Raw genomic sequence first — 13,741 nt, forward strand, 5'->3', positions numbered from 1 at the left:
ACCGTATCTTCAGAAAGCTCCAGATTTATTATATAATTTGATTCATGGTCATGATAGTAAGTCTTTACAGTTTCAAAAAAAAATTCGGTATTATAATAGTATGTTTGCTTTCACTTCTCTTGGTGGTAAAGTAATAGACTCAGTGAATGATGGAACTGGCCCACCACAATTCATCATAAGTGGCCAAAATTATCATAGGATTGGAAGTTTATTACCTCAGGCTGGTCAAGTTCTGAAATTTGCCCAATTATACATATATGACACAGAACATGAGTTAACGCATAGAGAAGGAATATTTCGATAAGGTCAACTCTTACAAAAATTTTGTTATGATTGTTTGTAATTTTAATTTGTTTCTTTTATTTTCAATTTAATTTTTAGTTGGTAAGATACTAATATGGATGTAACTTTGATTATTATAATAAAAATGTTCGTATCTTATTGTTTAAATATTGTTGTTAAGATTCATTCTAATTATAAAAAATGCATGTTTCTTCATTTTAAGTAAAATTACTTAGTAATATTGTGTTACTATTTTTCTTAATTATAGGCAAAGTTCAAATATAGATAGACAACTGATAATTGATTTGACCCAAATGATTGATCAACACAATTCCATAGCACAATCATTTAGAAGAGTGAGGGAATTCCATGAGAATCACCCGTCTGAGATGTTTTCTTTGAAATTGTTTAGTCAAAGAGAACGTGATCGAAGAGTTTATAATTATCCTTCGTGCGATGAAGTTGCTGCTTTGGTTGTTGGTGATTTTGATTCTTCTGATACTGGTCGTGATGTCATTGTTAAATTTGCAGCTGGCCAACTTCAAAGAATATATGAGACACATGCTTTATACTGGCCATTGCAATATCCCTTGCTTTTTCCTTACGGGGAAGATGGTTATCAATTGGGTATTCCTTATCAATATATTCAAGATATAAATATTGCAGGGAGAAGGACTAGAGTATCCATGCGAGAATTTATCTGTTTTCGTTTGCAAATGAGAGAGCATGAGGATAGCATTATTCATAAGTCTAGAAGATTGTTCCAACAGTTTGTTGTTGATTCATTCTCTATGATTGAGTCACAGAGGCTTTATGAAATCAGGAAAAAACATAGCACAATTAGAGGAGAAGTCTTACAAGGTATTGAAGAAGCTATGCGACGCGGTGATACTGAAGCATCATCAATTGGTACTCGAGTGATTTTGCCTTCTTCCTTCACTGGTAGTAAACGTTACATGTTTAATAATTGCCAAGATGCTATGGCTATTTGTAAGCATTTTGGGTATCCAGATCTATTTCTTACCCTTACTTGCAATCCTAATTGGCCTGAGTTTCAAAGATATACTAATCGTGATCAAGTTCCAATTGCTGATCGGCCAGACATTGCTTGCCGAGTCTTTCATGCTAAGATGAAGTGTCTTCTTAATGATCTTAAGAATGGTGTTTTTTTTTTGTCCTCTTAATGCAGGTATATCGAATATAGAGAATTCTATATTGAATTTATGCTTACTTATAAAAATTTCTATATTTTCTGACATTTTTTTACTATTTAGGTATGTATACAATTGAGTTTCAAAAAAGAGGTTTGCCACATGCACATATTCTACTTTGGCTTGATGGAAGGAATAGATTGCAGAATATTGAAATTGTTGATGAGTTGATTTGTGCGGAACTTCCTAATCCTATGAAGTTTCCACATTTGTATAGTGTGGTTAGTAAATACATGATTCATGGCCCTTGTGGTAAGGTAAGACCAACTTCTCCATGCATGAAAGATGGAAGATGCTCCAAGTTTTATCCGAAGCAGTTTGTTAATTATACGAGTTTTGATGAAGATGGTTATCCTATTTACAAGCGTCGAGATATTGGTATTACAGTTAAAAGTCATGGTGTTGATCTTGATAATAGATTTGTTGTTCCATATAATCCATTATTGTTGATGAAGTACTAGGCTCATATCAATTTGGAAATTTGCAACAAGTCAAATGTTATAAAGTATCTTTTCAAGTACATTAACAAGGGTCCAGATCGTGTAACTGCAACCATTAGTCATTCAACTGAGACAACTCATTCTTTTGAAGTGGTTGATGAGATCAAACAGTATTATGATTGTCGGTATCTTTCCCCTTGTGAATCTATGTGGAGAATTTTTGCATATGAAATTCATCATAGATGGCCACCTGTGCAAAGACTCAGATTTCATTTACCTAATCAGCAGCATGTTGTGTTCGATGATCATGATACTATTGGCTCTATTTTAATAAGAAATAGAGATTTGATGACAATGTTTACTGCTTGGATGATGGCTAATCGAACATATGTTGAAGGACAAACACTAACATATGTTGAGTTCCCAAGTAAATTCGTTTATGATTTACAATCTCGACAGTGAAAACCAAGAAGAAGGGGATTTTCTATAGGAAGATTGAGTTTTGTTCATCCTTCAACTGGTGAGCTGTTCTATATGCGTATGCTTCTCAATGTGCAAAGAGGATGCACCAGTTTTCGAAGTATAAGGACTGTCAATTCTGTTTTATATGATACATTCCAAGAGGCATATTCTGCCATGGGTTTTTTAATAGATGATAATGAGTTTGTCTTGGCCATTAATGAAGCGGCTGAGTTATCTTCTGGTGCCCAATTGAGAAAACTTTTTGTTTCATTGTTAATATCTGGTTCTGTCTCTAGGCCCGTTTTAGTTTGGAATCAAACTTGGAAATATTTATCTGATGATATCATTTATTACAGGCGAAGTGAGCTTCATTTTCCAGGTATTTACTTAATCTTTAGTTTATCTTTTTTATTTATAGGATTAAGAAAAACTCTTAACAATAAATAAATAGAAAATGATATGCACAAAGTTTGGAATACATACATAGCATGATAGGGAAAATTTTTAAACAATACAAGTTTTTGATATCTTGATTAATTTACTAACTGAAAAAAAAAATATATTGTAGGAATAACAATGACTGACGAAGAGTTACAAACATTTTGTCTAATAGAGATAGAGAAATTGCTACAGGCCAATGGAAAATCATTAAGAGATTTTGCTGGTATGCCGCTTCCTAATGTCAATTTGGTCTCACAATTTAGTAATTCTATGGTGTTGCGTGAATCAGAATATGACATTTCTGTGATGCTTGAAGAACACGATTCAAATTTTCCAAAGTTGAATGAAGAACAGAAGTCAATCTATGATAGGATTATACATTGTGTTACTAACAAGAAACACGGGTTGTTTTTCATTTATGGGTTTGGTAGAACTGGAAAAACTTTTTTGTATAGACTCTTATCTGCCAAATTGCGTTCTCAAAGAAGAATTGTTATTAATGTTGCTTCAAGTGGAATTGCTTCATTATTGTTACCTGGTGGTAAGACAGCTCATTCTATGTTTGGTATTCCAATTGAATTGAATGAAGATACTATTTGTAGAATTCCGTAAGATAGTCCTAAGGCTGATTTAATTCGATTTGCTGAGCTGATTATTTGGGATGAAGCTCCAATGACTAACAAGTTGGCATTTGAAGCTTTAGACAGAAGTTTTCGAGACATAATGACGTCGATTTCATTGTCTAACAAAGATCTACCTTTTGGAGGAAAAATAATTGTTCTTGGAGGTGATTTTCGACAGGTTTTGCCTGTTATTCCTAAAGCTTCTCGTGCTGAGATTGTTATGGCATCAATCAATTCTTCAATTCTTTGGAAGCACTTTGAAGTGTTGACGTTGACAAAAAATATGCGGTTAGAAAGTGCTACAAATCAATCAAATTTGGAAGAATTGAAAAGGTTTTTCGATTGGATTCTTCAGATTGGAGAAGGGCGTATTGGGACAATAATTAACGAAAAGCTTTTAGTTCAAATTCCAAATGAGTTTCTGATTTTTCCTTCTGATAATCCAATTGATGATATTATAAATGCAATTTATCCTGACATAGTTAGAAACTTTGATGATACTGATTTTTTCCAAGACAGAGCCATATTAGCTCCAACAGTAGAGATTGTTGAAGAAATCAATGATCACATTGTTCAATTGCTACCTGGGACAGAAAAAGAGCATCTAAGTGCTGATTCTATATGTGGTAGTGATGCTTATTGTGACGTTGATGTTGATTGGATAAATACTGAATTTTTGAATCAAATAAAATGTTCAGGGTTACCGAATCACTCATTGAAATTGAAGAAATGTGTGCCTATTATTTTGTTGAGAAATATTGATCCAGCTGGTGGCTTATGCAATGGTACTCGCCTTATTGTTAGAGATCTAGGAACAAATGTGATTGGAGCTGAGATTGTCTCAGGGAGTCACATTGGAGATAAAGTTTTCATTCCTCGGATGAATTTAATTCCGAGTGACGCTGGGATACCTTTCAAATTTCAACGGAGACAATTTCCTATAAACTTCTATTTTGCAATGACTATCAATAAGAGTCAAGGTCAAACTCTATCCAGTGTTGGACTGTTCTTGCGTCGACCGGTATTTTCTCATGGTCAACTCTATGTCGCTATTTCTCGAGTGAAGAGCAAAGATGGTTTAAGAATTTTGGTATCTGGCGAGGAAAATAATAATTCTACTTTAACTCATAATGTCGTATTTAAAGAAATATTTGATAAGATTTTATAATTTATTTTGTTTTGTTTTTATATTAATGTTATTTTATGTGGTGGTTATTTTTTGTAATGATACTGCTTTATTGTATTAAATGTAAAGATAAATTAGAATGTTAACCTATTTTGTATGATTCAGTTTATTCAAATACGTTTTAACAAATTATTTTTCTATTTACTAAATTGTATTTTTATGAAAATACCTTTAAAAAGTTTTTTAATTGGTAAAATATTTTTTCTTAATATACTCTTAAATAATTTTTTATTTATTAAATTTTAATTTTACCAAAATTTCTTTAATAAAAATTATATTTTACTATTAATTTCCTAATATCAATACACATTTTTTTAACATTAAATAATTTTTTTTATCAATATTATATGTATAACAATTAATAATAATAATTAATGAATTAATAAATAATTAACAAAACAAATCCCTTCAAATCAATAACCCACTAATCCTGAAATCCTAAACCCACTCTCATCTCCACATTAGAGAAAAGAAAGAAGCCACTCTCCACCAATTATTATTACTGTTTTAATTTTTATTCTCTATCCGTTTTATTTTTTATTTATATTTTTCTGGTAAATTACTAAAAGATAATTGAAAAATATTTTAGAATGTTATAGTATAATTTATTTACAATAAAAAAAATAATTATAAAAAATAGCAAATTAATAGATTACATGCTCACATATAATCTTTTCACACTTTTTAAATTTGATCAAATTAAAAAAATTAAATGATTTTTGAATTTATGAAAAAAATTCATGGAATGTATATTACTAAATTTACACTTTACTTTTTTCATCCTTTTCTTTTAATTTTTTTTTATCTTTTTTTCTCTTTTTCTTCTTCTATATTTTAATTTTTTATTTTTTTTATTTTGTTTAACATATCTTTCGATCATTATTTTTTTAATATGTATGCATTTTGTTATATATATATATATTTTGGTTATTTATAAATGTATAAAATAATATGTGCATTCTATTTTAACTAATTGTATTTACTCATTCTAATTGAAATATCAAATTATTTATTTTTCATATAATGTATAAGACCGTGCAATTGCAAGGATCTTCACACTAGTAGAATAGGAAACGTGAAGAAAGAAAATTAGTTTTAGGAATTTAAAAAATTTTAAAAATTATTATGTTTTATTTGAATTGGGTTGGGTCTCTGACTACTATTTTTTTTTTAAGCGGAGAGAGGGAAGAGGCCTCCACTTGCCCCCCATATATTCATCCCTAAATATAGAAAATATGCATATCGAATAAATATTGATAAATGTTGTATCTAAAATATATCCAATACATACAACAAATCAAAAAAATATTCACACTTTATACTTTATAGGCTAGTGAGAAAATGGTTAGGCCAAGCTAAGTATTTTTTTTTTCACGGAAAAAAATTTAATAAAGCAGAAAAGTTTAAATAAAAGATAAATGTAATGAAACAAATAACGGTCTTTTTTATTTAAATAAAATAAATTAATTATTTACTTAAATAAATTATAACACACAATTTTATCGTTTTGTATATTTAGTTATACTTTTGTTGGCAAAAAAAATAAAAAGGTAAATTATATGATTTATGCTAGTATTATCAGCAAAACTAATATAGAATTTTTTGTTATTTTTGTTGTTATTGATAGCAAAAATAAATTAACTTTTTTTCTTACATTTTCTTGATCATTGTCAGCAAAAATTAAAAAAAAAATCTTTCTTTTTTGTCATTTTCATTGACCGTAAATGATTGAAAAAATATAAGAGAAAAAATTGATCTATTTTTGTTGACAGTAACAATAAAAATGACAAAACAAATATTTTTTATTTTTGCTGGCACAATTACCAAAAATCATGGAAATAAAGATTGCAAAAAATAAAATTAAATACACAAAATAATAAATTTTTGTATTTCAATTTAAATTGATACATAAAAAATGTATTTAAATTAAAAAAAAACCCAAGAAATAACACTGCATAAGGTGCGGCGGGGTTTTTATTTGGGCTGATCCAATCCATGTAGGCACGATGAGTTTTATCATTATATTTTGCTAATAGATTTGATTAAATCTCTATAGTAATTTCTCATATTTATTTTTATCAATTTAGTCTCCCGATCTCAATTGTACTATAATAATATTAGGATAATAGGATCTGAAAAACTAAATTAAATTAGTACAAGTTTAGTCATTAGATACTATTGAAGTGTCTTGTATGTGCGATGCACAGGTATGATAAGTATAACAAAAAAAAATTAATAGTAAGATACAGTTAAATTAATTACTTAATATGAATTTTTAATATAAATCTTTTATATTAAATTAGATCATAAAAATAAAAATATATATTTATTTTTTTTAAAAATGCAAGAATTTATAAAAAAAAATTAAAAATACCGTTTAATTATAATAAACGCATTATAATATAATTGTATAATAAAGTTGTGAATTAAACAATTTATATTAAAGTCTTGTAAAAAATTTAACAATAAAATTAAAATTTTAATAAACAAATTATTACCTTAATATAACAAAAAATATTTGTTATGTCATTTACTAACAAATTTACAAAAAATGACGAAATTTTATTAATAAAAAATTATAATACAGTGCAATATAATTATCACCATATTTAGATAACAAACTTTCAAAAGTCATATTATTTGAAGATAAATGATATTATTAATGAAACTAAAAAAGTAACATTTAAACAATCAGTAATATTCTCTGCTAAACAAAAAAATCATACGCTAAAAAATTTTTCATCAACTATCAAATCATGCCAATTAATGAGACACTAAGTAATAAGCTAAAGTAAAAGTATGGCCCATAAATTACAATCAATTATAATGACAAAATAGAATGTCTCTTTAACACCAATTAATAGAAACTCAAAACTAAAATTTCAAACTCAAATTAATAAAAAAATCAACCATGAGGATGAGGGTACCATTAACTGGACCATTGTTTATTAATGACATGTATTTAATCCTTAGTCAAGGTTTAAGTCAATAAAATAATCCTGTCAAAATTATTAATTCTCAATTAATTATGTAGTTGGAATATCTCATATAACATAAAGAGAGACTAAAAAGTAAAAAAAAAAAAAAAAAAGCATAACCATTTGAAACACAATGACTTTATTTTTTAGAAGTAGTTTATTAAATATTTAAAACATCTTATAATACTAAAAATCTTTAGCACAGTTGCAACATATGAATGAAGAATGGTGAATACAGTGAATGGCCTGGGATAGCACTGGTTCCCAACCTTCCTGTCATACTCATAGAAAGGCTTGCACATATGGAAGGCATAAAAACTGCATACAGTAAATGGTTCGCCACGCATAGTCTTTCCAATACTATCACCACACACACTTGTTCACCCAAAGCTGTCATTGACTTTTCCTTAGTAATACCAAAAAACAACGACATAATTAATATGTTATTTAATCTATCATTTAATCACTAAGATATTTGAACTCATAATACCATAAAATGAAGAAACCTCTCCGTGCAACAATATATGTTGATTATTTGTAATCATTATATGTTGCATAAGTTCAATCACAAATAAAAAATTAATTTGAAAAGAAAACAAACATTTATATACTCTAATGCATACTCTCACAGATCAAAACATGAGCAAAAGTAATTCCAAATCTTATTCACCATGTCTAACCAAAGCTCTGAAATGGAGAATAAAGGTAGTATTCAACATGATTATCAATATTTGTTATTTTTCACACTTTTTTTTTATCATGAAAACTTTGAACTAATACCTTTCTCTGTTGTGATGTCTTTCAAAAATACCATAATACACAAAGCAAATCATATAATTTCAAAAGGGATAAAAATAAAATACAGATCCTTATAACATATAGCTCATATGAGCCTTAACCATCTAACGAAAAAAATAACCTAAAGAACAACAGTCAATCAATCAATGATAAAGATGACAAATATACCCTTTTCAGTAAAAAAAAATACATAACATAAAAATATTTATCAGTAGGTGCTAAGGTGCTACAATGCTTTGATATGAAATTTTCAATAACTTAATTTCTTTTATAGACAAATAATAAAAAAAGAAAACTATAAACTTCAAGCTTCAGCTAGATGAAAAAAAGTTTATGTATCTTCATGACAGGCTTCAGCAAATGACGAAAAATTTGAAGATAGCATTCATCCCCCATGAACTCATAAAATAATCCAATAATTAACAACATAGGATAACACATAATAGATATAATTTTTTTTATCTCACATCAAGCTTGAAAATCATGTCTATATAAGTCATATGGTACTTACCTGGCAATTGTGCAAGGATTGAAAGCATACTATTACTCTAACAACAATTGTTAGATCGGCCTTCAATTCCATTGGCATGTTTTAATGCACCCCAAAATATATTCTTAAAGAGCTCAGCCAAGTTACAGGAAAGCCCAATAAAAGGGCCCAAACAGAGGAACACGACTCGAATCCAAGGGCAGCCCAAGCCTATAGAGATAAAGGCGGTTCCCTTAAAGATAAGATGACCGCGCTCGAAGATAAAGATAAGATAAGATAACTAACTTATCTTATCTAAGAAGGTCACTCTACGCCATTATAAATACACTGGAGCACCCAGGTATAACTCATACTCTGATACTACTCAATACCTGCTTAATATCCTTGCTAACTTAAGCATCGGAGTCCCTTGCAGGAACCCCCCACCCTCCGGGGACGAAGGATCAGCATTATCACCAAGTCTCACACGTCGGACACCGCGACTCCAAACACCCCCGTAAGATCGGACTCAGCAGCTCCGATCAATATAAAAGATCTCGTCCGAGATCGACCTCTAGTTTCAGGTAACCCTCGGAACACTACCCAAGTAGTGCTTGAGTCTTTATCAAGACATTTACCAAATCCCATAATCAAAACTCAAAAAGGAGATACCAAACCATGTATCATAAATAGTAAAAGTTACCAAATCTTAGTCAATAATGTATTGGAAAAATAAGATTCTAGAGAAGTGATATGAAATGAAAATCAAGATTTTAAAATATGGTTAAAAAACATATTGAAAAATATAATAGTAATGTCACTCTCAAATTAAAAGAATATAAAACCACTATTAGAAAAAATTAAAATAAAAAATAAACACAATAACAAATCAATCAAATGCCGACTTCAAAAAGAAAGGAAGAAGACCGAAATAAAAGGGATTGCAAGAAAGAAAGCAGTAGAGTAAGGGATGCACAAAAGTGTACATATTCACTTGTTATTAAGAAAGAAAGTAGTTGAGTCAAGGATTGCAAGAAGTTAGAGTACTAAAAATCTAAATGGGAGATTGGAGATCCCATAAATTTGGCTGTTGCAAGAAAATGTATGTGGAAATTAGGTAGAGCTGCCGAATCTTGGACTCTGAGAGCTGAACCTTCTTGCCAGGGTGCCCACGAATTTCCAATAGCTGATTTGATTTTGTCGTCGTGTACTGCTGCTCCGTTATTAGAGTGATGAGAAGAAAAAAATTGAAAAACATGATCTGTGAGGATGATGAAAATGAATATATACTCTGAAAATACAAAAGCCATGACATAAAAAAATCCAAAGGAGAAACGAATAGTTCATGTTGCACTACTTAAAAATCTCATTTGGTTTGTACATTGGATGCAAATTGAATATAAGAGGGAAATAGATTAAGACCTTTTGTAACACCCTCACTATCAGAAGTCACGCTTCCGGCTGCGCTACTCTGATAGCAAGAAGTATTACGACTACTTTACATACTAAATAATAAAATAGGAGCCTGTGATTCGACACTATATCACTGATTTCTTTGAAAATCAGAAATAAATATTTTATCTTAAGAAAAATACAAAGCAGGCATACATTCATATACAAGACTCCTTACATAATAATTCAATATATTATACATATAAAACATACAATTCCTATCCCTCTTACAAACTTGTAATAACAAAGACGAGGGAAGAAAATAATCTAATTAATGCAACAACATATAAACCAAACGCAGTATAACTCTTCTTAATGCTTCTTCATCCGTTTCCTGAAAAGGTAAAGCTGTAGGGGGGTGAGAACCTAACCACACGGTCTCACCACGGAGTTTCAAAGTTGTCATAAGAAGATATTTCAATAAGAAAACTGCTTTCAAATTTAGTGATTATCATTGCCTTATGAATCCTTTTAAAATCCAATAGCTAATCGTTCAAAACCTTTTCAAAGAAACAATGTTCAATATTTTCAGAAATCCAAGGTCTTTCTTTTTACACAAGCAAATCTCAATCAGAAACCAATCACGCAATCAAACCACACAATCATTAATTCAGCACCAAAGTCCATTCTCAAATGTAACATGCCAGGACAAACACAGACAAGACAGACAAGTAAAACACAATTAGGAAGCAGTTACAGCAAATAGTTCAAGTAGCGGTTAGGAACAGTTTAGCAATTAGGCAAACCAAAACAAGTTCAAACCCAAGCAAAGCATACAAATGCATATGATGCATGCCTGTCCTATGGCTGATGAGGCTCATCTGTCGGTTATCCAGCCAACCCGACAAGTCTGAATTGTCCTTAGACTGTCCCCCGACGTGCATCCCCAAGAGTCTATGCATAGCTTTTTCTCAAATAATCAATATTGCTCAATGGGGGTAACATTCCCGGGAATTTATATAGTGCCCGGTCACACTTACGTCGTAGGGTCAACAGAGTATCGAGTTTTCAACCTGGTACACGTGGTGGCAAGCCACGGTACTTAATCCAGGGAACCTCGTATCTCAGATATTTCAAATTCATAAGCCACATATCTCAACATTCTCAACATTATAATCATTCATCAATCCAAACCTCATTTCCAAATTCATTTAAAAACCATATTTCAAAGAAAATCCTCATCAATCCTCTTTCCATTCCGTTCATTAACAATCTCAATTCCAAAACATCCATGGTTATCAAACTCGCGAGTTAACTCGTAAACTCGTACGAGTTTACGAGTTTAGGTAGTGGAATCGAGTTGACTCGGACACAAACTCGTTTCTGGGTAGACTCGGGTAGACTCGGGTAGACTCGGACAGAATCGCTCAAACTCGCGAGTTTACTAGTGAGTCAGCGAGTTTGAATTGGGTACCCATTTTTGCCAAAACGGTGTCGTTTTGGGCCCAAAAAAAGAAAAAAAAAAACAAAAACAACTACAGCTAACCAAACCACTAACCCAGTAACCCTAATTCGAAAACGGCGCCCTCACTCTCCACCACCACCAAGCCTTCACTCTCTTCTTCTTCTCCGACGTTTGCTGAGGCCGCCACCATCCACCGGCACCGTTGTCTGCGCTGCCACGCAGAGGGCGGACGGATCCCTCATCCCTCGCCTGTCGCCTCGCCTAACCACTACCAGTTTTCCTCGTGGAGTCGTGGTATATCGCCAACACCGCCCACCACCCCCATCGTTCATGTCCTGATGTCCTGAACTGGTGAAGGTTCTTCGTGCCACAGCCTACATCGCCGACACCAGCCCACCACCCACGTCGGAGAACTCGATGATTCACAGCACGCTGTTCATCACCGCCCCTGTTCTGCGTTCGTCGGCCGTCGCCCCTGTTCTGCGATCTACTTCCAATTTTACTTCTGCTTCACTGCGTTTGCCTCCCGACCTCCCCTGTTCGTCGCCCCTGTTCTGCACTGCCAATCTACTTCCATTCTGTCCCTGTTCTCAAAGGTAATTTTTTTAAACAAATTCAAATATTAACAAATTTGGTATGAATTTTGCAATTTTGGTTCTGAACTTTTGATATTAACTTTTTAAAATTTTTTTAGTTTAGTTTAAATCATACACAGAATTGGTTAATGAGATTTGATATGATGGAAAAAAATTAAACTGATGCTGCTTCATGCTTTAATAATCTGAATTTGTTATCTGGGTTGTTGAATTTAGTTGTGGTATGAATTCTGTAATTTTGGTTCCGAACTTCTGATATTAGTTTAGTTTAAATCATACACAGAATTGGTTAATGAGATTTGATATGATGGAAAAAAAAATTAAACTGATGTTGCTTCATGCTTTAATAAGTTAGTAATGTATCAAAAGAACTAAAATGTGTGGTTTACTACTTTATTGGTTGTCTGGTTTAAATTTTTTTTCTAAACTACTGATATGTGATATAAATAGATAATACTAGGTTGATTGGTTCTGGATTAGTGGACTTGTCAGTTGTTAGACGTTAATGTTAAACTGTTAGTTACTTAGTTAGTGATTTTTTTGTTAATGAATCTGAATATCTGACTGAAACTCTGAAATGTTAGTGTTAGTTTAGTTAGTATTAATTATGAATAATTCAACTTTGATAGTGGATCACTTGGCAATTGAAGGCTGAAATCTGAATGTTATTTATCAACTAAATATGAATTTGAAATCTGAATTTAGTTAGTGGATAATCTGAAACTGAATTTGTTATTTGGGTTGTTGATTTTTAGGGATAAAAATACAAAATGTCTGAGAATGTTTCTGATGAAGATGGTGAAGATGGTGAAGATGATGATGTTGATGCCATAGAAGATGAAGAAATTGGAGTATTTGAGTTTTCGACTTTATTTTGTTGTTTTCTTTTGTTTTTTGGTTGTGTCTTAACTCTTATGAAGTTTTGATTGTGTGATTGTGTGTTTTATGTTGAACTAGATACATACTTGTGAAGGATTTAAATGTGTGATCTAGAGCACTTGTTGTAACTTGTAAATTTGTAATTGTAGTATTATGTTAATTTATTATGTGTTTTGATGTTGAAATTGTTAAGTTTGAATGTCTATATCTGAGTAAATATATATATTATACATGATATATATTTGTTTTATAAAAAATGTATAACAGGTAAACTCGTACGAGTCTACGAGTTGAGTCTACGAGTCGAGTCTAGGTCAGCTCCACGAGTTTACCTAGACTCGCGAGTTTGACAACCTTGAAAACATCATTCTTTCTTTGATAAATAGATTATTCTTAAAACATATAATGTTTAAAAACAAATCTTTTTAGTTAATTACTTCAAATAAAACTTCCAATTTTATAAAATTTCGGCAGCATCTCCTCTAAAACTCGGACTTTGCCAACCTGTTCGGGTCCCAT

General features: G+C 31.1%; 2 protein-coding genes across 2 annotated transcripts; both read left to right on the forward strand.

Moving 5' to 3' along the window:
* The first annotated feature begins 596 nt into the window (after positions 1-596).
* Positions 597-2,395, forward strand: LOC130962533 (uncharacterized). Its single transcript, XM_057888735.1, has 3 exons — positions 597-1,443; positions 1,557-1,750; positions 1,955-2,395. The coding sequence occupies exons 1-3, from the start codon at positions 597-599 to the stop codon at positions 2,393-2,395; spliced, it is 1,482 nt and encodes a 493-aa protein (XP_057744718.1).
* A 1,164-nt stretch (positions 2,396-3,559) lies between these two features.
* On the forward strand, positions 3,560-12,599 carry LOC130962534 (uncharacterized). The gene is made up of 3 exons (XM_057888736.1): positions 3,560-4,549; positions 12,105-12,343; positions 12,560-12,599. Exons 1-3 carry the CDS (start codon positions 3,560-3,562, stop codon positions 12,597-12,599), a joined length of 1,269 nt encoding a protein of 422 aa, XP_057744719.1.
* The last annotated feature ends 1,142 nt before the right edge of the window (positions 12,600-13,741 follow it).

This window comes from Arachis stenosperma, chromosome 2 (assembly GCF_014773155.1).
Source record: "Arachis stenosperma cultivar V10309 chromosome 2, arast.V10309.gnm1.PFL2, whole genome shotgun sequence".
Classification (NCBI taxonomy): Eukaryota; Viridiplantae; Streptophyta; class Magnoliopsida; order Fabales; family Fabaceae; genus Arachis; species Arachis stenosperma.